The sequence below is a fragment of the Patiria miniata genome, unplaced genomic scaffold (genome assembly GCF_015706575.1).
Source record: "Patiria miniata isolate m_02_andy unplaced genomic scaffold, ASM1570657v1 HiC_scaffold_13, whole genome shotgun sequence".
NCBI lineage: Eukaryota > Metazoa > Echinodermata > Asteroidea > Valvatida > Asterinidae > Patiria > Patiria miniata.
In genome coordinates, this window is record NW_024037051.1 from 8,831,091 (window position 1) to 8,857,466 (window position 26,376).

The 26,376-nt window shown below is 38.2% G+C and overlaps 2 protein-coding genes across 3 annotated transcripts in view; both read left to right on the forward strand.

Moving 5' to 3' along the window:
* Positions 1–9,133, forward strand: part of LOC119721199 (twitchin-like) — a 50,992-nt gene extending 41,859 nt beyond the window's left edge. The window contains exons 47-53 of the mRNA XM_038191125.1: positions 111–299; positions 1,128–1,347; positions 2,675–2,780; positions 3,595–3,838; positions 4,462–4,624; positions 5,290–5,465; positions 6,156–9,133. Of these exons, the coding sequence (XP_038047053.1) occupies positions 111–299; positions 1,128–1,347; positions 2,675–2,780; positions 3,595–3,838; positions 4,462–4,624; positions 5,290–5,465; positions 6,156–6,298 (1,241 nt within the window). The 3' untranslated portion in view covers positions 6,299–9,133. The remainder of the gene's footprint in view (positions 1–110; positions 300–1,127; positions 1,348–2,674; positions 2,781–3,594; positions 3,839–4,461; positions 4,625–5,289; positions 5,466–6,155) is intronic.
* Positions 9,134–12,693: 3,560 nt separating this feature from the next.
* Positions 12,694–26,376, forward strand: part of LOC119721200 (myosin light chain kinase, smooth muscle-like) — a 75,994-nt gene continuing 62,311 nt past the window's right edge. The window contains exons 1-2 of one of the 2 annotated variants that reach the window (XM_038191127.1): positions 12,694–13,455; positions 21,744–21,831. In XM_038191127.1, coding sequence (XP_038047055.1) covers positions 13,404–13,455; positions 21,744–21,831 — 140 coding nt within the window. In that variant the 5' untranslated portion in view covers positions 12,694–13,403. The remainder of the gene's footprint in view (positions 13,456–21,743; positions 21,832–26,376) is intronic. The other variant, XM_038191126.1, reaches the window with a different exon arrangement.

Consider the following 26,376-nt stretch of genomic DNA (forward strand, 5'->3'; position numbering starts at 1 on the left):
AGAAATGTTACATTGACTGAAAGGAGCTCTTAGAAATAGTGGAAGTCCCGTCAGAATACACCTTTTACTTACTAAATGCCAATTGTTCACATGTGTATTTGATTCTACAGAAGAGCCTAGTGTCAGTATCAGTATCAACATGAGTCAAGACATCACTTCGACGACCACTGACCATCAAGCCCTCATGGATGATGAGAACATCCCTCCAGAGTTCTTTGAGGAACCCCAGTCACAGACTGTGGAGGAAGGAGGGATGGCACGCTTTGTGTGTGATGTAGACGGAGAACCAGTCCCTACAGGTATTGTACAATGATTGATTTTACTTCCAAAAGTAAAATGTGTAATTATACAAGATAGATTTCTTCGACTAATAATAATAGTAATAATTATTCTTAAAACTATAAAAGGGCGACACTTCCATAGACTTGAGCATAACTTTCAATGACCCTAACCCCACTTTTACCCTAACTAATCTTTTTAAGTTGTTTGCAACAATTCTCCAAATAGTAGTAGTTAAAACAACAAAAGAGCGACACCAAATTGTCACCTTAATGGTTTGCGTCGCCCTCATATAGAAAAGTTAAGCACAAAGTGTCGCCTTAACATAGAATTGAGAAGAGTAATACAAACCATTTGTATTAAAGGTGCACAGTATTGGAAAACAATAGTCATTCAAAGGCGCCGGTCATTGAAAAGTCAATGTGTGTGAAAGTACAGGTCATTATGTGCGAGAGAGAAACTGATTAAAGAGGTGGGTCTTTAGGTGGCATGTGAAGAGAGATAATCCCTGTGTTGCCCTTAACTCGTCTGATAAGGAGTTCCAGAGACAAGGATCACTTCATAATGAAAAGATACTGAAACTAAGGAAGCTTGTGGGGCAAGTATTGTGCAGTTTTTAGAGGATGAGGTTTATGTGTCTTGTGATGTTTTACTCAGGTTATCATAGTCAAATATAAATTTACTAGTGTACACAATTTTTGAGAAATTTTCTACTTGACCACCTGACTCTGATTTTTTGCTTCAAGATAATTTTCTTATTTTTCCCCTGACTTCAAAGACTTTGTGTCTTCAATGCTAATCGTGAAATACATTTTTATCCAATTGTGTATAATTTTTTCCTGAAACAGTCACATGGTCTAAAGACGACGTACCAATCAGAGACGGAGGCCGCTTCCGGGTGTACTCGGACAAATTCTCCCACACTTTTGAAATTCCTGTTGCCCTGGCAACGGATGAGGGAGAATATGTGTGTACAGCCACCAATAAGGAAGGCCAGACAGAATGCGGATTTAGTCTGAGAGTTATTCACGACCAGACACCAGCCGTTACAGACAAACAAGTCATTGAGTAAGTTTGGCTTAAAAGTCAGTTTGCTTGTTTGTCTTTTTTCTTCTTTTTTTTCGCACAAGCTATACCCGTGTATAGCATAGGCAACCGTGTTGTGGTCAAGGTATATGTGATGGATCACAAAAGTCAAGTCATTAGTAAATCACTAGTCAATTCACATGTCCAGTCTCAAGTAACAGGTGATGAACAGTAGCAAAGGAATGCCTTTAACTTGATATAGGACTGGCTGACTTGTGATTGACTTGTGATGACTTGTGTTCAACACTACTAGGCATAGGTCTACCAGAAAGGGCCTTGAGAATTTGAGTAAAATAAGCGTAACTTCAGCCCCCAAATTGTCAGTCTCGAGTGTCACAGCTTTCACCCCTGAATTATTGTGTTTTGTTTCCGGTCTATTCTATCACCCTAATTTGTATCTATTCTATATTCTTTCTTGAATTTTGTTCTGCTGTAATAATGCACCACATATTTCTCTTCACTGCATTTAACTTTTCTCTCACTCACACCTGCTTCTTTCACCTTCTTACAGTGAGACTGGACCACAGTCCTCTCCACCTGTCACTTCACCTGAACCAATAGCAATCATTGCACCTGTTGCACAATCTGCTCCTGCTGATCAGGACAGGTCAGATCAATTTTTTCATTGGCCGTATGCCTGACCGATTGAGGGCGCTATGACAATGCACTATGAAAATGGGGATACAAACATAATGGACGTGCTTTTAATGAAATAAATGTTCTTATACTATTGAGTGCCTGGATTCCAATTTACAGATTAAAAGCTGTAATAATGAACCATGGGTTGTTTCAAAAACTGACAAATTGAGTAACTATCGCACAAACTCCAATAATTTCATTGGATAGCGCCCTGATCAGTCAAGAATATACACTGGTCTCGCTGTATGTACTATTCTCTTTCTTGTCTTGATTTCTTTTATTTCAGAGTGAAAAAAACACATTTTGTATGTGAGTCTTGTGAATTAACCTTTCTCTTTTTGCAGAGCATGTACATCTATTCATATCTTACAATTTTTCACTGACTAAAGCAGTACAGTTAAATGCCGCTATAACAAACATGTTGGGGTCCATAACAAATTTTCATTATAGCGGTTGTTCGTTGAAATTTTTGTGCATTATAATAGAATTTACTATTTAGGGAGCCTAGGGGGATGTTCCTTACAGCCAAATGTTTGTAATAGCGGCGTTCATTGTAGTTTAACTTTGTTTTCAACACTGGACTCCCTTAAGCACATCTTGATATTCAAAGAAATTGGTTTAAATTTTCATCGTAGATCTCAAATTTTTTCAATATTTTTTCTCTGATCAGTGAGGTGATTGCTCAGTTTGAAGACTCCACAGATGCTGTGGATGAACCAGTCCGATTCTCAGCCGATTCAGAAGCACCCATCTTCATAGAAGAACTAAAAGACCAGGTAAAGAATATTCCAGATAGGTTACACAGAAAAAAAAAGAATTTAATTATTGAGACTTCAATAATTTCCTGCCCTTTTGAAAACAGAATACGGAAAATTGGGCAACCGCTGCCTTACTCGGGTCACTTAGCTTAGTTACCATAGCACCAGTAAAAAGATTACAGGTACCAGTCTCTCCCTGTCAGCTGGGTTTAACAAAAGTTGAAAACTATCAGTAATTATGAAATTTGAAGGCAGCCTATTATATAAGTATTTCTTTATAAAGCTTTCTTTTTTCATGAAGTTACTTCCGATCGGAAGCATTTGGCTACCGCCAGCGGATGCGATGTCCTCACATCTAATCTGTGTCAATACTTACTGCCCACTTGAATATGTTTCAGTTTGGTTATCGTTCATTTATTATAATCAAATATTTATTATCATTCTGACCATAGATCAAGACTATAACGTTATTCAGACAAACTTCGGTGAAGGTTCAGGGTGGTTATTATTGTTCAGATAACAGCCATGTTAAAATTAAATCCGCACAGGCTGCCAATGTGGAGGTTTAATAAGTTTCTGAAATTTAGAAATTGTTTGAACATAAGGGGAGGTTTCGACCTTTTAGTGATGTCATTCGCTGTTTTGTATTTTTAGATATCCATGTACTTGGTTTCTTATGAATAAGACATTTTGCAAATGATTATAGCACCTCCATAATCCATATTTGGGGAGGATGCTGGGCAGTAAAACTTTTTCATAGAGTTAAATCATTCTGTGACTGAAAGTTGTTTATCCAAAGTGGAAGTTTTTAACAGTGTTAATTTTACCACAGGTTGTCACCGAGGAAAGCGGGACAACTTTCCAGTGTCGCGTCACGGGGCAGCCCCTTCCCGACATCACCTGGTACTTTGAAGACCGACCAATCAAATCGTCCAAATACTTCCAGATGAGTGAGGAAGACGACCTGTGTATCCTCATCATAGCCGAGGCGTACACAGAGGATGCTGGGAAATACAGTTGCCATGCCAACAATGAAGCAGGGGAGGCGGTCACGTCGGCCATGTTGATGGTGGAAGGTGAGGCATTGGTTTGGTCTGTAATTACAACATCTTCAACTTTCACAAACCAAATGACACCCCGTCAACCAAATTTGTCAACAAGTTTTGTAGACTTTCAACATAAAGCTGGATGGCTCAGTTCAGGGGCGGCGGAATCGGGCCCCCCCCCCCCCCCCCCCCCCGATTTACCCAAGTGCCCCTTTTTGCGGCCAAAAATGTGCCCCCTCAAGCATAAAAGAGCCCCCTCGAGCTGAAAAAAAATGTCCCACAAGGTTTCTGCCTATTAATTGTAAGTAACCATTTCCCCTAATGGTAAAAATAGTTTTGATATAAGGAGGAAATATGAAAACCAAGCCCCAAAACCCATACAATGGAGCCTGAAAATGGGCACATAATGCGTAATGACGATATAATGATCGGTTGTGAAGAGCGCCCCCGATGTTGGAAGATAGTACCAGCACACCCCCCCCCCCACACTATTTGATTGTACAGAGGCCAAGTGTCCAGTGAAAAATATGTGTCGACCTTTGAGCACGGATGTGCAAAAAGAAAAAAAGGTGAGCAAGTGCCCCTTTTTGGTGATGCCTCCCCAGTTTCAAACCCGTTCCGCTACTAATATTTTGTTCTCTCCTACTATTTAGAACCAGCCCCACCTGCTGACATGACACCAGCACCTGCAGCTGAACCAGTCAGTCAACAAGCGCCCACTTTTGACAACAAAATACAAGATTGTGAAGTACAAGCCAATAGTGAAGCACGATTTGAATGCACTGTCATTGGAACACCCCCTCCTGAGAGCAAATGGTAAGGGCCTTTAAGGGCCATAAATCATTGTTTGTAATATTTTGTTTATATAATGTTTTAAGATGCACACTATTAAACTATTCATGGGAATTTAGGCAGTGATCTAAGCGGAAAGGGGTTTTTTTTTGGGGGGGGGAGACGGGGTGTTGCCAGTCACCCATTTCTTGCTTCAGCTTTCCTTTATGTGATCAACTGTCAAAATGGTTTGGAAGCAAAATTTGTTTGAACAATATTGTTATTTTATGGCTGTCACCTCCTTAATAGCCCCCAGTTTATTTCTGAATCGGTGCCCCCCAAAAGATTTGCTTTAGGCACACAAAATTTGCATAAATTCATATTTTAGAAGACTTTGTTTAACCTGGGAAGAGTTCAGGCAAAATCTTCCTGTAAACAAATAAGGGGTAATACATTAGGTTCAATTTTGTGTATTAGATAAATTGAGTACGCCTAGGCATGCAACTGGGAAGTAACAAAAGAAGAGGAAATTCACAGTTTTACAAGATTTTAAACAGTGGTTTTCGTTTTCCATTTTTTAATGGCATAAGTGTGAAGTGAAAAACGAGGAAATCAGCTGATCCCAGGAAAATTGCATGCCTAAAGCCATTGTTTATATGTCAGTTATCCCTAAAGCCAACTTTTCAAAACACCTGTTTGTATGATTCCAGGTTCAAGAATGGTAAACCGTTGAAGAACGGCATTCGTCAAAAGGTCTCTCAAGGAGAAGACGGTCTCTGCTCACTCATCATCCCGAGAGCACAGATGGAGGACAGCGGTGACTACGAATGCAAGGCGGAAAACGCCCAGGGCAGTGCATCATGCGCCGCTAAACTCAACGTGAAGAGTAAGTGGATGAAGCTGGTCCGAGACTCGGTCAAAATTGAAACATGACAAAAAATTTCATACTTCAGGAAATTGGATTATGTTGTTTTTTGTTTTGATAATGATGTGTAGCATGTGAGTATGATAAAGAAGTTCCTGTATGGAATGTGATTTTATTTGTCAGGGTTCTGTTTTTTTGTTGAAATTTTAACATGATTTTTTTTCACCATGCTGGTTATTTTCTTCCAGATATAGCGAGTGATCTATCGAGGTTTCATTGTAAATGGGAAATTGGGAGGAGCTGAAATTGTTTGTTTTTTTGTAGTCCAATATATTTATAGAAGAATGAGTTGTTTCATTTGTTTGTTTCTTTTGTTTTGTTTTTGTATTGTGAGTGAATTTAATGGATTTCTGCTAAATAAGGATTTTGTTTGGGGTTTAGACGTCTCCTGACGATGATTAGAGCCGGCTAGTCGAAACGTTGAGACCAAAATTTATCTCACTCAGTCTCAGTGAAGATAATTGCGAGAAGTCCCATCGCCTTCCAACCTAATGGCAAAAGTAGATAATAAGCAGGACAAGTTCTTTTGAACTAAGCAGGACAGTTATTATCAGAACAAAATCTACTTAGCGCCAGTAGTTATTACCACATAGTGTTACAATCTATCATCTTTATTTTTTACACAATGTGTTTGTCTTTTTGTTTTTCCAGCTTCTAAAAAGCTACCCTTCCTGAACAAGTTTCAGCAGGACAAACCATCGCCTGGCAGTGGGCCGGGAGGCAAGAAGGCCCCCATAGGTCCAAGCAGAGGGGGTAGCAGTGTCATGGCAAGAGCTCAGATGTTTGGCAAGTAAAGATGGCAACAATAAGACATCAACTATCGAGGCTGGTGATTTCAGTAGCAAAAAAAGAACAACAGTTTCAGCCAAGTTGTACCACTGAGTAAAAGTCAAGTTTACTTACTGGTTCAACTTTTTCAAATGTGTTTGGATCGACAACTTAAAGCAAGTAGTTTGGGATAGTAACAAAGTAAGGTCATGCATATTTTGTTATATCATAAACCATCTTCATTTTAAAACCTCTCAAAAATTCCAAGCTATCTCCTCAAAAGTACAGTCACCAGCCTCTTTCTTTAACCACATCAGCCCTTTATCTTGCCAAGAATTCAATCAAGTCAATCTTACCGATTTTAATATAAATTGTTGACATAATGTGACATTAAGTTTGTTCTTTCCGTTCATTTGAATGTCCTGTCAAAGTGTACTATTGATTCTCTTTGATAAAATTTGTTGGTTCTGAAATTAAGTTTTTGTATAGTACTGATAGATTTAGTACTTTTACAGACATTATTTATTAGCAGTAACGATATCTTTTGAAAACTTCTCGGGTAAATTTGTGCACTGTGCACAAACGTTTTATATATTAACAGTGTACAATAGAAAAACTATATGTTTTATTATTCCAACACATGAAACAAGATGTAAATATTCCTTTTTTTAAAAACCAAACTGACAGAGAGAGAAAAAGTTTATATTGTAAATCAATGTTAAACTTGTTTAAATATGTTCCTTGCAGTAACTTGGATGTAAAAACAAAATGTGGTTGGACTTAAACAATCACTGGTGAAATTTGCGTCTGTAAAATTTTGTTCACTGCGGAACTTTTTTTATAAAATGAATGACTTTACTACGCCGCGTTCCCACGACCCGACTTTTCCCGAGGTCAGTGAGAGTAACGCTGGTGTTTTTTTTACAATGACCAAGGATTTCCACAGAGATGTGTGAGATCCTCCAAATAAATGGCCCTCGTTCTTTAAAGGGACTGGAAGGGCCAGATTAAATAGTACTTCAAGAGGAGAAGAGGGTGGCGCCCTCTATCCTCAAATGGACGACAGTGTTGATAATGAAGCTGAGCTTCACTGAAACATTCCGCTGTCTCCGACTTTTAAAAAACAAAAGACTTTATATTGGTGCCTTTTTGAATGGATCTTGATGCACGAGGTAAAACTTGGAAGACGTCAAGAAGATGAAATTCACCAAAGAGGGAGGAAAAAAAACTCTTGAGAGAAAAGAAGATGACAAAACGCAGAATGTTGGGGCTGCGTGAACCGGGGACGGCTTTGAGGAAAACTAGGAGGCATTGTGGTGGTGCATGTCCTTAAATCCCTCAGCCTTTCCCCCCAAAATTGTTTACATTAACTCTTAATTTTATTACTTTTGGGAAATCTTTCCAACTGGATTAAAACGACTTGTCAGTTCTATTTTCTAATTTGAAATTCTCTTATCTATTATCTCTCAAAGTTTTGTTTGTTGCTGACAACTCAAGTTGACAACTTTGTCTTTTCATAAATCTCCCGATAATTCATTGAATGGAAACATTTCTCGTCATTCTGTTTATGAAGTATTCATTATCAATTCGATAGTGTTATTATTTCACTTAGTTCGGTTAAACTTATGTTTCTATGTACTGCTGTGGTTTTAAATAATAAGAACCTCGATCTGGCCTCCAAATATGGATGTAGATGACGTCATAGTCTGGATCGAATCGCCTGGTTTCGTGGTGGTAATCACGTGATTCTCCAGATTGTCATTTGTCATCTAAGTTGTGGGCGTTAATATCTTGAATGATTGTGGGGGTCAGATTTTTCCCTTGCATCCCTCAGCTTCGTGTTCTCCTGAGTAATAACCATACTTAATTGATAATACGAAATATTCAAAAACTGACCAGAGTAATTCTTCCTTTAAATTTCCATGTATTTTCTTGTATTCTTTGTTATCTGTTTTGTATCAGAAATACAGTTTAAAACTTTAAAACCTGCTCTGTCATAAAATGTCATTTTAGCGTCTAAAGAAATCTCTAGAATTTCAATAGACCTTGATCAATTATTTCTTCTAGGACTTGATGGAGAGAAAAAAACATGTCAAACTAATCAAATTAACCAATTTTTGATAACACGGGAAAATTAAATATACGTCCGGCCCACTTCAATCGAATATCAACCATAATTCTTGAACATTAAAATCGGTATGAATGCTTATAAATTATATCTTCTAGAACTTACATGTTGGGAAAAAAACAGTGTCAAACTAATCAGATTAACCAATTGTTGGTAACGCGGGAAATTTAAATCCACATCGGGCTCACATCAATTGAATATCAAATATGATTCTTGGACATAAAAATCGAAGTACGAATGTTTACTCTGGTCAGTTCTTGAATGTTAAATAAATAAAATGTTCTGTAATTCAGACCCTGGTTTGTACCGTTTTTGGCACTTGCACATGCGTTTTACCGTGTTGAGTATACTTACTTATAGATGTGTTCTTGGCTGATAATAATTTTTGAACCCGAATCACTATTTCATGGTTGGATTTGAATGGTGAAATTAACTAAAAGCAAATCAATGCATTGAAATTATTGCCCATAACTTCAATAATATTTCATTTTATTTGATGATGCAGTAATTTTGTAGATTGACATTTATTTTTCAAATTTTAATGTATTTATTATACAAGGCACGTTTTCGAATCAGGGTCTATTAATGTTTCACTGTTGTTTTGTTGAAGCATTGCACATAGATTTTTTTCTATTTATTTAAATTATTTATTTATTTCTATTTACATTTTTCTTAGCCGTACTCCCCTATATGTAGTGCACTTCAATAAACGTGCAATGCTCATGAAAAAGAATTGTCTGGCAAATGTGTGGATTTTTATCTGAGTGTCTCTTACTTATTTTTCTTTCTTTTTCCCTGATACGGTCTCTCGTGTTATTTTTGTCCATAGTTTAGATTTTTCAACGTTTAGATTTTTCATCGAGGCCGATTTTTAATTCTTTCTGTCGGTAACCTCACGATAAGAAGATTTAGTCTTCATAGAGGTGTTTGCGTGGCAGGATAATGAACACATTTCGGGGAACCGTTTATCAAATGCCACCTAATTAAAGACATTCTCTTTTGAATGTCGCGTTATTCATTTATCGAAAATACACGCAAGTAAACAGAAAGGGAGGTGATTGGACGGATTATTCGAAGGAGGGGCGGGGCTATTGTAACCCATAGGCTACCTGTGCTTTATACTGACGGTCAGTTTTAAGCTCGGTGATTCTTTCCTTCGATTTCCCCGTTAAACTTCCCAATAATACTCCTGAATATTTCCCATCGTCCAAAAAGACACAGATATACGCCTGAAACAAATCGTCGTGAAACGGTTTTATCTCTCGGTTTCGTCGCTTGATTAATAATTTTGACACACAAGACAGAAACCAAAAGGAATACAGGAACTGGGAAAACAATTGTCTCATTCAAGGTTTTCGGGGATAAATAGCCGGTGCATGCACTTTTCAATCGTTGGACATCATTCCCGCGTGAAATAACAATCAAACCTAATATCATTATTGTTTACGCAAGCCTATATTCATCCTGGGGGTAGGCCTACTGTGTCCAGTTGATCCCCGCTAATCATGTTGACGTAGTAGCATCTTCACCGGCCGTGGGAATTATTAACGCTCGCGGCATTTTCCCCATCAATACAAAATGATGGGTAAATTGTGACCATTGCATTTAAGTCAATATAACGAGTTTTGATTCACGACACTTTGTTGGTTTGTACTTGTAGGCTACAGCAGTTAAATAGCAACATTAAAATAGTGTCTCGAGTTTTAACGTTCTGTTGATGACCCTGCGCAACGTGATTTGTACATCAACTTGCTTCCTGCAGCCACTGAGCGGTTTCCGTTTGGGAGTAATTGGATTCGCATGAGGAACAGGCTTGTACGAAAAGTGCAACAAACAACAGAGAGAGGTGTCCCATAAACAAATTGTTGGATCATAGAGCTAGGACCCAGGCCTAATCGAGATGCGACGGGGACGCACTTTTAATGGTGAGTATCTGGGTTTGATTACATTACATTAACATATTAAGGATTTAGTATCAATTGTTATAGTGATGAAGACTTTTTTTTTAAGTGACCGAATCCTTCCCGTATAAATCACTGCTGTTAAAATGAACATATATGAACATCATTTGGTTTTCGATCAGCATCATCGTTTTGAATCACAATGAGTAGATGTCTTTGGAACCTTTGGTTTTGTGGGAACTGACGACCAATGTCCGTATGATTATCGTCATACCTGTTCCAGGGGCGGATCCAGGAATTTTTTCGGGGGGGGGGGGGTGTCAGGCCCGTCAGATTTGTTTAATGTCCCAGTGGCGTAACAAGTTCATTTTTATTGGGGATACAAAGTTCGTGAAAAGGGCACTCGCAAATGTTTTGTAGACAGGTTTTTTTTCCTCCGGACACTCGGCCTCCGTAAAATAAAAATCCTTTCCATTCCGACGATTACTTCTATTGAACCACCGTTTTTATAATATGTTAGTATATATTAAAGAAAAAAAACATGCCGACTCTGTTAAAAAGGTATAGGCCTAGTAGTATTATTTTGCATGATCATAAAACTTATTATATTTTTCCCAAATTTTTACTTTCTACATTTTCCCGCAAGGAATGAAATGATATATAATAAACTGTTTCTCCCAGTTATATTCCACCTGCGATTAAGATAAAACTTAAATATCACCACAACGCTTAAATGTCATTAACAAAGGTTAAAGCTTACCAGTTTAATTACTGGGTTCGAAGTTTAAAGGTCAAATGCGTAGAATTTTGCACTTGGTATATGTCAGTCATCAATCAACATTGTTCAGTCATAGAATAGTGGAGTTATATATGGAAACACGTGAATGACAAGAATGTCAATGTTTACCTGTCTCAGCTATGTTTACATTTTTACAGCAGATAGGAAAAAAAAAAGAAATTCAGAAAGTTTCACACGACTTGCAATGGAAAAGAGTATTCAAGAGATCGAGAATTATGTAAGGAATGTTGCAGAAATTGTTATTATTTGCACTGTGCATATATGAAGCGATGGGGGCATGCACACTTTCACATTTTACAACCATTAGGCCTAATGAATAATTTCAGTCGTCACAAAATTTTAATCATGACAATAAAACAAAAAGTAAGTTCAACGACACCGCCAATAATCTTGCAATTCCGATTACAAATCATTGCTAATAGTTTTGATGCGGTATGCATGGCGGTATTGACAAATATGAATTCCTAAGACCGTGACACAAAGTTAAATTGTCATTACAAGAAAAACAGTCAATACCTAATATATTTTTTTCCAGACAGGCCTATGTTTGTTTATGGACGTAGGTATATCTGTTGCCGTAATTTTCAACCATTAAAAACAACAACATTGTTCGGTTCATTATGTTTTTTTATAGGCCTACATGCCCAGTTGGTTTATTCAAGTCGGTCTTTTGTAAATATCCCCTCAATTTTTTTCTCTTTTCGTGAATAAAACCACAAATGTTCCAGTTGATATTTCCTTTTGTAATAATATGCCGTGTGTCAGGGTCAGAGTGGAACGCCTACTGGGGCATTTCCTGCCTGGAACCAAGGTGATACCGCCCTCTCTCAGCGAGAACTTTCCGTAATAGGGCTGACTCACTGCCTGCAATTCCCCAAGCACTTTTAGTTTGCGGTGTCAGCAATCGAAAGACCACACAGAAGCGTAACTATTTATATAATACAGGGGAAGTAGTTAAAATCCTGGTCAGAATAACAGTTGTGCTTGAGAAATAACCTAAACATTTCATCAGGTTTAATACACTGCGTACGCGTATTTCTTTTCAACACAATTCTGTCTATTATACTTTGATATTATACTAGGAGTTGATGTCCGTAATTTTGTTCGTTTGTTAGTCAGTAGGCCCTATGTTTCTCTGTCTGTAATTTATTGTCAACTTCAGAAATGATATAATAATATAAAATTATGAAGCTATGGAAAATTTCGCTGATTTTACCAAGTTCATGTGTCTTTTTGTTAGCTTCAATTAAAAATATTGTTAAAGAAACGGAAGAAACTACCTTTACAGAAAAATGGAATCACCCAATGTGGTTAAAAATAGATTATACTGAAAAAAAACCAAAAGAACAATACATTCCATTCAGGGGTGGAATCGTGATTGATCATCAGCAGTATGGATCAGGGTTTGTTGTTGTTTATTTAACTTTGTCTTCCCGCTCTGTTTCCATTCAGATGGAAATACCTGAAGGTTTACCCGTCTAGTGCGGTTTGACCCGAAGTTAAAACCACAGAGGTTCAACTTTGACGTGTGTCCCATTCAAGTGAAGTTCTTTGTGTCAATGTCATGCCTGATGGTTGTGTAAAGCGTGGGCATAGTACGCTTGTGACGAATTCCATCATTCAAGCTTTCAAAATAAATTGAGTTAACTCTGTGTCATCAGTAAATAGACAGGGGTCCAGGTAGACCCGTGCTTTCCGTGTTCAGGCCATTATGTTTTAGCAGAGCTTTAAGTTTGTTGATAAATTATCGTGGAGTTCCAGTAGCGTTTTACTACACGGGGACCGGTTGCAGAGTACATCCGGATGAGATACTTTTACGCCGTTAAGCCACGGACAGTACTTAGCCAAGGCCTCGCTTGTTAGCGTTGGAATATCGTGAAGTCATCCGGTGGAATTGGAAACAACACGAGGTTACAGACAGCGTATAGTGATGGATTCTGGATTCTATTTCCATCCTTGTGTTATGTACTCACCGTAAACATAGACAATTGTCGGCAAGTTGTGGAATGTGAACTACTGGAGTACTGACATCACAGTGACATGTGCTTGTGACTTGCACAAATCTGATTGTGACTTGCACAAATCTGATTGAAAGTCTTGCCTGCATTCGCTGCAGAAATTGTATAGCAAACCATGATGGAGGTAGAATTCTACCTCCATGACCAAACCGACCGTTGATTTGATATGGGTCATCCGTTCTTTCCTTATTGTAGAATTATATTAACTTCTGATGACTATTTGATGGAGCATAGAGGGATGGAGAAATAGAGATTGTCAGTAACTTACAGGAGACTATAGACACTATGGATAGCGCTAGTGATTTGGAATACGAGTATGACACGGATTCGACCGAAGGTAAATTTAAGCATTATGATATAATTTGAGCCTTATGATTTTAGCTAGACCGAAAATTGGGACTCTCTGTGTATGAGAGTCCCAAAACTTAAGCGAGTAAAAACATGCAACACAAGAAAATAGACTGGCACATGAAACAACCAGTCCAACACCCCTTTTAAGTTTTGTACTGCATCAATCAACCGAGTCAAAAGGAACATCTGGTACCTAGTCTCTATACCCGCACATAATAGTCATCAGGTCATGCCACCAGATTACTGAAGGGTCAATCTTCTACTTTTTTCTTATTATATTTATAGGCTTCAAATTCAAATCACTTGGTTTCACTCTCACTGTCTCAGGTACAAAATGCTGCAGAAATTTCTCCCTTAAAAATTGAATTGAGACCTCAAACAAATTACTGAAATTTTGAGAATTTGGAGAATTTTGTCGGCTAAAGCGTGAGTAAAGTTGGCCTGATTTTGTTTTGCATGTTTTCTGCACTCGAGGTCTCAGTCTGAATTTTTATAAGCCATCAGCCTCGGTCCAAAATTGTGGCCACCGGTATAAAATGAGGGGGAAAATCGTCATAGCGATTTTTGGCAAGGTATACACCTCCAGCGATGGAAAATATGTGATAGCATTGCAGCGGTGGCAGCTTTTTGGGTGTTATCACCCTTTTTTTTCAAAATGTCCATCAAAATGCTTGTTACCACTCTAGGGGCGGTATACCTTGCGCATGCGCACTATAATAATTTATTCCCTGATTTGATACTGGCCAAACCTGGGCGGTATACCTTGCGCATGCGCACTATAATCATTTATTCCCTGATTTGATACTGGCCAAACCCCCAGGATGATGGCCTATTAAGCATGATGGAGGATCTTAGCTCTCCGTGGTCATGATGATAAAATGGATTTTTTTTTTTTAATTTAGAACATATGCCGAGTTATTTATCCATTAAAATCTTCGAATGTAATGCGGTTTAAACTTCCACGCCTCCATGACTATCAAGAAACATGTTCAGCTTTTTAAACCCTGTTTTAATTAGGTAATGTATTTGATAGGTTTCCTATATTGGCATCGAAAACGATGTCTAGTGTCCGGAATAAAACTGTCGGAGTTATTTCAAGGACAATCCATTCGTCCTTGAAGGTCTGCTTTGCGACCCCAACTGCACACGTATTTCCTAACGTGACCTAGGAAAAAGTAAGGCTAGGTGTGTTTGTTTTCATAAATCGACTCGCCATTTTTCCAACTGATTTCACTGGATGTAATGCTAGACCAGATTGTTTAGTCATAGGCCTACTTACAGAAATATAGATCCAAGTGAGTTGAAATAGTTTCCCTTGCAAGAACGCTTCCGCTGTTTGTGTTGTGCTTTTATATGCGTCGAGCTGTTATCTTTCATTTACAGTCGCACTATAAGTTAAGTTTCTGGACTTGCCTAAAACGAGGCGGAACCCCCCCCCCCCCCCCTGCTCTGATACCCAAGAAATAAATTGTAACACTTGTAGTGATAATAATCACCTATAAATTATGTCCGCCTGTCCGCAACAATCGGACCTTTTTAGGAGCCTGAACCCCCCCCCCCCCCGCAAAAATTCCTGGATCCGCCCCTGAAAACTGTTCTTTTTTAAAGACAATATGCCCGATTGAGAGAGATTGAGCTGAAGCCTGAATGACGTGTGATTTTTTCACAACCTACATTTCTGGTTTTCAGTATTATGACTGACTGGGGAAAAAAAACATCTTTGCATAACAGAACGGTGTCCCGCGGCTATTAAATTTTTTTTAAAAGTGCAAACTGTAAAACGTTTATTCGGACTAACTGTTTGCTTTATAAAAAATAATATTTGGGTGGAATTTGATCGGTTATAGTCTGTTATGGAAATCATATACTGTATAACCCAATGTCTTGCGCTATCAGCACACCCCCACCGAAATATATAGGTTCAGCAAACACACTTATCGAAATGTTCAAATATTATTAAATTGACGAGCAGGTCGATCGTTGAAAGGGTTGTCTGGGATCGTTAGGGGTGTAGAGTGTTTGTCATTGTGGACACTCCGTAAATCTCATAGTCCAGGGATGAACCTTCACCATTTTTGGTCACCCGTGATGGTTCAGGGGCTATATTAAATTCAACTCAAATCTTTCCTATTGTCACGTTCCCAGACTCGTTTTTGACTGCGAGTAATGTGAATCTAATTCCCATGGCAGAGGTACCAGGCTTGGGTACAACACTTACTCTCCTCTGTGTTAAAAGTGGTGGGCAGCCGTGTGAGGCAACTTATTAGGCAGAAACACGTGGGAGAATATTATATTATGCAGCACTTAAATTACTAACGAGAATAAAAGTTTGCATAAGCTTTCATAGCAACAACTACTACATCAGGGATGCAATTTTTTGATTGAATGATGCAAAACATGTCAAACCAGAACTTTGTTGTCAGATGCTGTCAACATTCAGGGCATTAGAGCTTTCCATGTGATATTTCTGCAAACATGTAAAGAATTACATTGAAGATGTCAGTAAGTTAGTATAATTGTAACTTGATTATAATGGGGAGGTGTAAATCTTTCAGAAAACGTGCAGTATGAGTTTCCTAAAGATGTTCACTTCACCCTCGTCAGATGAGGAAATACCTGCACGTTCGTAAAGGACTTACCGTTGCAACATTTATTGTTTAGTTGACCTGGGGCTCTCTCCCTATACTTATTGAAGGTTTTGTCGTGATTTCTTTTTGACGGTTACGATGTTTGCCAGTTGAATGAGTTTTTAACAAAGGATATTTTAGTGGAGCCCGCAGGCTGCTACTGGAGTTTAACTAGTTTTCATATGCCAAACAAACCCCGTATTCTGAAAATTCGTCGAAATGGCTACACGCACACTACTTTTTAAATTATCATGCTGAAAAGTCTTCTTTGTGTGTTAACTGAGAGAAGGGCTTTTTGTATGTTAAGTGAAAGGGGATTTTCCCTTTACAATTAGAATTTTTTTATTTAGGCATATAAATGATTGTTAAATTTAAAATGATTCCGTTCATAGTGATCAAGTGGGGTCAGATTGAAATGGTACGGTTTATAAGAAAAAGTCAGGAGTAGTTTGCGGATGGGAAGTTACCGTGTAAAGTTAGACCAATTGTAACAGACGGGTTGTTTCTGAGAACAAGACTTGGTCACTCGACGTTTTAGTCAGTATGCAGTGATCGTCATCAGAAGAATTCTGTTTTTCTATCTCGATGACGGTCATGCATATTGACCGAAAACTCGAGTTGATCCCTGCAGTTCTCAGATACACTTTCCCCCAATTAGTCGCTTGGCCATCCGCGCATCGCCACACATACCTTTGTTTTCCTCTCTACCATGCAGACCTCAAACCGCATTGAGCAATTTGGACTGCTAACTGCTGAACAACCCTGAATGTACATTTGTACATGGACATATAATCTAGAGTTTTTTAGTGGAGTATTATTTTTCACAAGTCCTTGAGCTAGACTCGGTATGAATAATGTTCTCCTACTCGTAATTTGTTGCAGTGTGCCATTTCCTTCTCAATTTAGGCGTTTCCCCGCATATTTCCCGACAATTCACAAAAGTCAAGGCAGTCATCAGATCATAAAACATCTCTTCAGCCGTGTTTTGTGTACCATTCAATAGACCTGCCGTCGCCTCACTATGGTCTGACCTTAGTGTGTCGCGAAGTAAGTAAGCAAATGCATTACACAGCAAAAGCCTTTTAGTTGAGTTCTGCAACAGGTTGATACCGTCGGGCATGCGTCTGATTGGCTCAGAAGTTCGGTCAATATTTCAACATCTTTTGAACGTAACCAAAGGTCTTGAACTTCTTTCCCATTTCTGTGATTGCAATTCGGTGTTGATTGGTTTAGTGTTTTACCTTGACAGTGACAAAGGATTTTGCTGTCCGGTTGCATACTTAAAGTTTCTCAAATCGTTATTCAGGACATAGCAAAATATGAGTCGGCCATATTAACTGAAAGCAAGACTCCATTTTTGGAACTTGCGAGTAGAGATGAAAGCAATGGAAAAGAGGTTCATTACAAATTAACACCAGTCCGCTCTGGTGAACAATTAACCATTTGTTTTTAACCAATAACCTAATGTTTTTAAGCCACGTTAGAAAATAATGAAGTGAGGTTTGGTTGCACTCCAATCAAAAAATAGTCTGGCACCGTCCCATTCAACAGTTTACAATTTATAAAATAGATTCAGGGAACACGATCGAAAATGGCGTCCTTGTGAATAAGGCCTATTGTTCCAAGACTTGTAAGTGCTCCGTCCGTAACAGTACAGTCGATTACAAGTTTGAGGTGACTTACGGTCGAAAGGTGTAGAGGTCAAATACCTAACAGCAAAAATTCCATCCTTTTTCATCATTAATTTACATTCTGCCCCACTAGTCATGGACATTTTGATACGCAGTGTACTGAATGAAAAGTCTAACCACATGCATTTTTTTCTGATTTTGTTTGTGAGCTAGGTATCGCGGTATCGTGGGTCTGTAATGTTTTGTTGTTTGCATTACGGCAACATCATGAACTAACTATTGCCGACGCCAAAAAGTCGGGAGCATTATTTCGGTCCACTATACTTCAGAATATCACTACTTTGCAAGAGGATATCACTCCTGATTTTATGTCGAGGGCCAAAGACAAAACTTGTACGGTAACAAAAGTAACCAATGTTTGATTAACCTCAATTCTGACATGTGTGGTTACATCAAGTCAAATAAGAAGAGCATTAGGCAATATTATTGTGCTTAGTTGTTTCCTTCCTCCATTGATTAATTAAGAACAGATGTGCTATGTTGATTTGAGGGTAGAGGCTTAGTTCTAGTTTTGGAAGCACTTTGGTTCCATCCTAAGTTGACCTAAGATTATCCGAAATCGTCCAGTTAAGGAATAGTTAGATTTCCCTCTTTTGTGTGTACCTCCATTTTGTTTTGAGTTTTGACACCCCCTCATTTGCAACGCAGGATCGGGCTTTGCATTGGAAATGCACGGAGAATTGTAGATGATTTCTTTAAAATTGAAATAAGGCTAAAGTAGCTACAAATATAGAATGTTCGCAGATTTACCTCCAAAACATAACAAAATTATAAAGGTAAAGTGACATATGTAATTGCTTGGAATAACGGGAGCTTACTGAGGAATTATGGGAAACGACAGTTGAAATAAATAATCATTATTATTGATACTTTTTTTTATAATGGATGTAAATTATATTATCTTTATTACAATAAAATAATGTCAAACAAACAAACAAACGTAAGGGAAGTTGAGCTATACAAGTCGTGTTTTTTTTTCTAGGCGTGTCTGCTTTCCAACACATTTGAATCGAGTTCATGATCCCTGTGGCTAACAGCTGGTGTTACCCACGTGGGCAGCACATTAGGTTACCATTTTAGTCTGACTAACATCCCTAAGTTCTTTCAATAGGCTTGACTAAAATCCTGAAGATTGTTCCCTTTTGTTGATGTTCATTCGAGTTTTTGACTGGCAACAACGCCATGTCGATCTAAGTCGATGATACATGAGCATTTTGACATTCCTAAACAAGAACGCCATTCACGTCAGCTGCCTAATTGGGAGTCGATAAATCCGGGTTTTGATCCGAATGAAGTGGATTTTCTTCCAAGGACAGTGTATCGTGAAAGGATTTCTTGACTTATAAAGGCATATAGGATCATTTGTTTTTCATGCTCTTTCTTCTTTTTCCAATAATAACTCCATTCAAAATCAAAAGACGAACGTTCAAAGCTTAACCTGTTGAAATTCCTGCTCAGTGGATATTACACATTTCGAGAAGACAGTGAAAAAAAAAACGTCTTAGCAAGACTCGGGGTGTTTAGTAACAGTATACCATATCCAAGTAAGTTTTTTTTATAATACGGTGTGCAAATGATATGTATGTCTTTTAAAACTTTATTAACGAAAACGGTCTTATTCTAGAGAGGAGAACGATCTTATTCTTGATCACGATGGAGGAATAAGAACCCATGCGTCATGCATGTCCAGAAATTCTGAAGTATTACCCTTTAATTAGTGCACGGAAGGCCACAAACGGCCAATTTTTGACATTCAAAGCAGCGTGTGAGGCTGACACCCTTAAGCTATATATGACCCCCTGTCGTGAGTCTAAGCTCGCTGGAACACGACAAAAGCACGAATCGGGAATCTGAATTCAAAGGAAACAAATATTTCAAAATATAGGCTAAAGATGGTGTATAGTGTATCAGATTTGGAGGTAGATCACAGCACACTCCAATATAACCAGGTGAACAATGAAATTTGTTTATTGTATGACTATGAACTCATACAGTCGGGGGGGGGGCCTAATCTTCAAATTCAGCTTTATACACACATTGTGCATAAGTGGTATGCTACCTATTCAATACACAACGAATAATATTTACACAGTTGACAAAGAAACCATGGCATGAATGTTGTTGAACGCCAGTTGAGGTCGAAATTCCAAAACCTGAATTTTTTTTCAACCCATTTGTTATGTGAAGTTATGTGGTATGGACCTTGAAGGATTTCACATTGCAGAAAAAATGTACAGTTGTTGTAAAAAAACAGGTCATGTTTTGGAATGTCTGACCTGAGATTTGTCACCAAGAAGTTGGTGACAAGTGGCACACTCCAACCATGCTCCAACAACAAACCAAACCCATACTTTCACACTTTTGACCTTGGGCGTTTATTTCGCCTTTGACACCCCACCCAGGCCTACTTATAACTGGAATTCAAAGCCTAAAGTAGCCTTTTTGTCAATCCCAAGACATGTTGTCATGGTATAGCATTTTTTTGCACGACCCCATACATACCACCTTCCGTCAATCAGTACCGGACAAAGCCGGGTAAGTAACCCTAGCCTCCCCCTTCTGTGTCCGGTCGAGCTGTGGGGTAACACAACCCTCGGTATGTGGGCTATATTTGCTGAAAACAGAGCTTGGTTGGTGTGAACTCTGGACAAAATAACACCTCAAGTGACACAAAAAGATTTTGATTATGTTCATGCTTTTTATGTACTGAAGCTTTAAAAATTATTTTGCATTTTTTACGAACTAAATTGTTTGACGCATGGTACTTTTTTATCTAATATTTGTTGGTATATTTATCAACCTTGTCTGTTCTGGTCCTCCTCAATTTCGTTTGGTTCGTTTCCCTGGTAACCTTGCCTTGCTATATAAGTATCGTATAATGCCTTTGGGTAACCAGCCATGAAAGCCAAGACTGAGAGATGGAATGTGTTGGCCATAGGCTTACATAGCTCTGTGCTCGACTTGTCTTTAACATAAATACTCGAAAACATTTCTACCTACTGTCCAAGTAAACCTCTGCGAACATGATGCTTCAAAAGCTTTTCTTGTTGAAAGATCATCCCACTTCCGCAGGACATTAACCCGGCGATTTGACAGTGACGTCACTGTGTATTGAAGACAACCATACATGACGTCATTGACTTGTTTCCATCATAATTAGTAGAGTATTGAAGACTCAAGCCAGCATGACAATAGGTTATTCTATACAGCATGACGTTTTGAAAACGAAAACATTCGACCCCTCCCCTCCCCCTATAGTATTTGTGGTATAACTGCAAATGGACCATTTTCTGACTTGATTTTTGTAATTGAAAAATAAAGATGTTCATCATTCGTTTTCGTAAAAGTATTCTGACAAAGTTTGATATTAGTCCCATAGCCTGAAACAAACCATGTATTATAACGAGTTGAAATTTTATAGTCCAAATCAAAGCCTCCAATTTCACTCTTTTTCCCCAAACGCGCAAGGACATTCCTCTTTATAATGCACTCCTAATTCCCCAGCTAATCCTCTTTAATCCGTTGTAGAATTCATCCTTAAGAGGACCAGTGGTCACTAATCGCCCCTCAGATTTGTCATCAGACTCACTGGTTCTCTTGTACGCTGACCATGATTGACTGAGCGTGTCATTGGTACGGACAATACGGCCAGATCGATCCACACCACTGACCGAAAGCACCTTGCATACCACTAGGCCTACTGACCACACTGGACACTTGTTGGAGGCATATTCAGCCTGATCAGCTTTCATGAAGTGACTTGGGAATAATGTGCATGTTAATAGGAAGCAATTCAGCATCTGAAATCGCTGAATCAGACGGGGTTGGCTATCTTAGGTGAAAAGAACCCATACTCATCTGGCCTCTTCCATAGGCACTTGACGTCCTCTCTGAAAACTTGTTCAGATGAACTGTTGGAAATATGCATAAACACGTTTCTTTCGCTACTTTTGTAGACGCGGAGCCGTTTGAGCCCAGGACAGCGACCATCAGGAAGAAGGAAAAAGTGGAAGAGTATTATGACATCAAGGAGCAATTGGGAAAGTAAGTTATCCAAATAAGTTTCCAACTTAATATTGAATATTATACTATTAGGGATATGATCTCAAAATAGTCCACGGGCATCCGTAAAGATAAGCCAATCACTAGACTTATAACACACTTTATTGCATTGCTCATTTGCCTGTTTGGGTTTTTTTTTTAAGTTAAACTGGAAAGATTCAAAAGCATAATTCTTATTTCTTCATCCTGTCTTCAGTGTAATGTTTATAATGGTAATGATTTTTTTCATAAGTAACAAAAATCGTTGAAACTAGGGTAATTGGGAGATATTTGTTTTCTTTTCTTTTTTTAAACTAAGTTTGAAATTGCGTCTTGCAAACCTATACCAGACCGGCAGACCCTGATATCAAGTATATGCCCCGATGGTAATTAAACTCACTGGGAGGTGTGACATTTTGGACCCTTGTGACTGTTGAAGAAAAAGAAAATGTCTCCCACGTTTGCCAGGCGCGGCCAAGAGGTCCAAAATAACATACAGTACTATTGACTTTAGCAACAGGTAGCGTACATCGCACTCTTTTCAAATATACATGCACGCACCTCCTAATTTATTATTATATCAAATGCCTCGTGCTGCATGTCATAATACCGCACCTATCCTTCAAAACAGAAAACAAAGATGTTGACCGAAAATTGGAATATTTTTCATATCTGTATTGATTAATATGTCAACTCGGCATACCATTGACATGATAATGTAGGCCCGCCATACCTGTGTTTAGTAACAAGGTGTCTACCGTGACCATATTTAGAAGCTACCTTAGTACCCGTTTGTTTGCACTTTGGATTGCTGTTCATACCGACCAGTGAAGGGGTGTATAGAATTCAAAAAGACAAGGTCAACGGGGTCAATAAAACAAACAGACTACCATTGTAGGAATGTAACAATTGATAGAGCCATTGATAAATGATTATATTGAAGTCGGGGGAGAAGTGACTTGTAAAAAGATTTTGCATTAATTTTCGATTGGCAGATTTGTGAATTGGTGGTATGTGTAGTGAACCCAGATAAAGTTGAAATGACAGCAAAAAAAGTATTGCTGATCCTAAATTATCAAGGAAATTGTTACGATTAGATTATTTTTTTTCACGGTGTTAAAAAAAGATCCATTTTAACTTTGATGTGCAGATATATATTTTAAAGACAATACGATTTTAGTAGAGTCCTAAAATGAATAATTGAGTTACTTAAATATTAGAGAATTCCCCGAACTGCTGAGGAAGAAAAGTGTTAATTTCAAATACAATTCGTAGAAATCACGATGGACTTATGTTAAAAAAACATTAAATTAATTATTGTTATTTTTTTGTGTGCAGATTTTGAATTTGTCAAACATGTAACGAATTCAAATAAGGCTGAAAGTTTTATCATAAATTATCGATGCATCTTAATAATACAGTATTAAGAAACATTCATTTGATAATTTTGTGGCAGTACTTGTAAAGCCTGCAGCAGGTATATCAAAGTGCACGATACAGCGTTCCACATGCATGTCTATATCGTGAGGCGTTTCGCAAAGGGAGACCAAGCGATCATTACATCTATACCTGAGATCATGAAAAGCTCCATTTAATCCCGAACCTTACACAAATTCACAAACGAAGAGCTGACTGCTGACTAAAAAGACCACCAGGATTGTGTAGTCCCATTCGCTCTAGCTTTTTTTGTTGGGTTGGGATAAGGAACGCAATTTACACACCTCTTCACACATTCTGTTTAGTTCGTGGGGCTATCATGGACAGCCAATACGGAGATAGATTCTTCTTTTTTAATGACTTTGTCCTCCCCTTGCCCCTCAAAGTCCATTTAAAGATGGGTTGCATTGTAAAAAACCTCAATTAACTAACCGGGACTGGATATAGCACAGTATTGTGGTCGATTCTAACTTTCCCGGAATAAATCTCACGCAAGAATGCCCCTTTTACCAGAGGTGGTTTTCCATTATTTTTGTCTTGACAAGAGCCTAAGATGACTCGGATAAACTCAACGTGATTCCGCAGTGTTGAGGAAGCTTATGAAGGGAATACGGAATTGTTCGTATAATTTAAACCCGATTTAGGATTAATAGAAGATTCTTCATTTACACAGGTGTGGAAGGGTGAGAATCAGTAATCAGTTGCCTCATGAAAAGGCATTTCTCGGTAATGTTTTCATCTAAGTGTCCCTGTTTTTTTATGCGTCCCTATTCGTAGTCCTAAAGTGCAAACTCTCACGTCACTTGTTATGCCATTCTAACTCCAAGTCACTGGCTACATTTAAAGATGTTTTCCTCACCAAACTGAAGTGGCAAGGCAACAAATCCAGTTTCGACTGTTTTTGGAATGCTTCGTTTCTAACTTGACTGGGGAAAAAAGAGAGACTAAAAAGAAGGCCTACCATGATAAGCGATCACAAGCGCCTATGGTATTGGAAGTACTTTTCTGTAGTTGCCAAAATGGTACCTAATCAGGGGGAAATCCCCATAGACTTGTGCACACGTTTTTCCCCAACTAAATGTGCCCCAACCCAATATTCCCTCATCCCTTTTTCCACGAATTTGGGTATTTTTTACTAATTAGACCACGAGCAACAAACATAACCTAATTGCGGCAGTAAAATGTTGACTCTAAAGGGGGCTGTTACATTAGGGAGGCATCAAAACGTCTCCCTAACGTCCGGTGTCTCCTTACGTTCGGAAACAAATACGATAACAGGTCTACCAAAGGTACGATACACAGTTGTAACGCTATTTATTGAGCGAACATTTTATATAAAAATATTCAAATGCGCTTTTACAATAATTAAAACTAGGTACAATAAAAAGTGTACATTCAAAAATGCATTTAAATCACAGGATACAATAAAAATTGTAATTTAAATCAGCAATACATTGAAAGACGTCGATAAAAAATAGTGTTAAGTTAAATTCGTTACAAAAAACCTACAATAAAATCCATTACAAATCAAAAGCCGTTTGAAAGAGATGAGTTACTGCATGGTTAAAAACTGACTAGATTTCGCCCTCATGCTTGCCTCGTCCTCTTGCTCGGTATCGATTAGTGTTCAGTCCTCCTAATATTTTTGCCCCAGCGTCTGTGACCTGGGGCGATGTTGACTTTTGATGGACGTATACGTCGATACAGGATCTCACAGACAACATTCTTTCTGTAAGAATTGATTGGAATTTCGCAGATTGTTGTTGGTACTTGGTGCGTGTAACACCATGGAGGTGTAAAGCTGTAAAGTCGATACAAAAGAGGAATTTCTGGTTTGGGCAAGTGCCAAAATAGACATACTTAGAGCTTGGAAAGAAAAACAGAAACACTTTTATTTTATTTTATTAATTTGTTTTATATCTTCGGACAGTAATTGAAAATATATTTAGAAAGAAATATTGTCATGGTCTAGACGAAAGTTTGTAAAATTGTCATCAAAGATGTCTCAGACCAAAAAATGATTATTATACAGTAAAGATAATTACTATATAACTAAGATCAATAAAAGAATCTCATATAAAAATCCCCCCAGAAAAATAATTACTTTAAAGATATTTGGAGGGGAAGCGCATTAACTTTCTGCTTTTGCTATATACGATTCTAAAGATTGGTGTCACCTTGTGGTGAAGCAGAAGAGAAGACTGCTGGTCTTTCCTCGTTTACATTGATTCGGAGCGTTGCTGGATTAGTTTAAAATCCCTCATTAGATTCACCAAACATCATTCCAGAGAAAGCGAGCCTTAAATCATTACAAAAATAATCTTTTGAATTATAGCCCATAACGTCTTCTTTTTATCTCTCGTTGATCGTTCTCGATGTGCTCTCTCGGCAAAAGACACTTTGTACGACTTCATTAAACTTTGGGTAATGTTTTGATAGGTAAAAAACTTAAGATCTGACACAACAGAAACCTTAGTTTGTTTTTCCCGGATGTTGTGAGAAGTTGACTCAAGGTAACCTCTGGTGAGATCTTTCAGACTTCAGACCCTGTTTCGCGCTCTGTTAGACGCATAGGCTTCGTCGTGGCGTCAAGCGAGGCGTGTCGGTTTAGAAAAGCACAAGATGCTAATTTAGAAGATTTTTAGGGAATGCGATAAGTAACAACTCTTTTGTATCTGGGAAGGCCACATTTTGTGATGTTTAATCGCCATGAAGAATTGTCCAAGCGTGTCTGATGCGAGGAAACGAACGGAATAAAGAGACCCTAAAAGATACTAAATGGATGTATAAATGGATGTAGGAAACGCTTGTATAACAGTTATTGTTGAGAAGGAATGCGGAGTTTGGAGCTAGCAATCTGGCGACAGGTTTCTTTTCATGAGTTTGAACAAACTGTTCCCCTTTTTATATTAAAACGCCACAAAACATTAGTATCCTTTTAAAATAAATGGGATCATTCTCCTGTTAGTGTGTTTGTGGGAGTGAGAAAACAAGCATGAGAATTGAAATGTTTCGATCAACTGAAACGTGGTTTGATTAGCTGAAATACACATGTACCGAAAGAGAATTAGTGAGGAAATATAGTTTCAATATTCGATGCACATGGGTGCT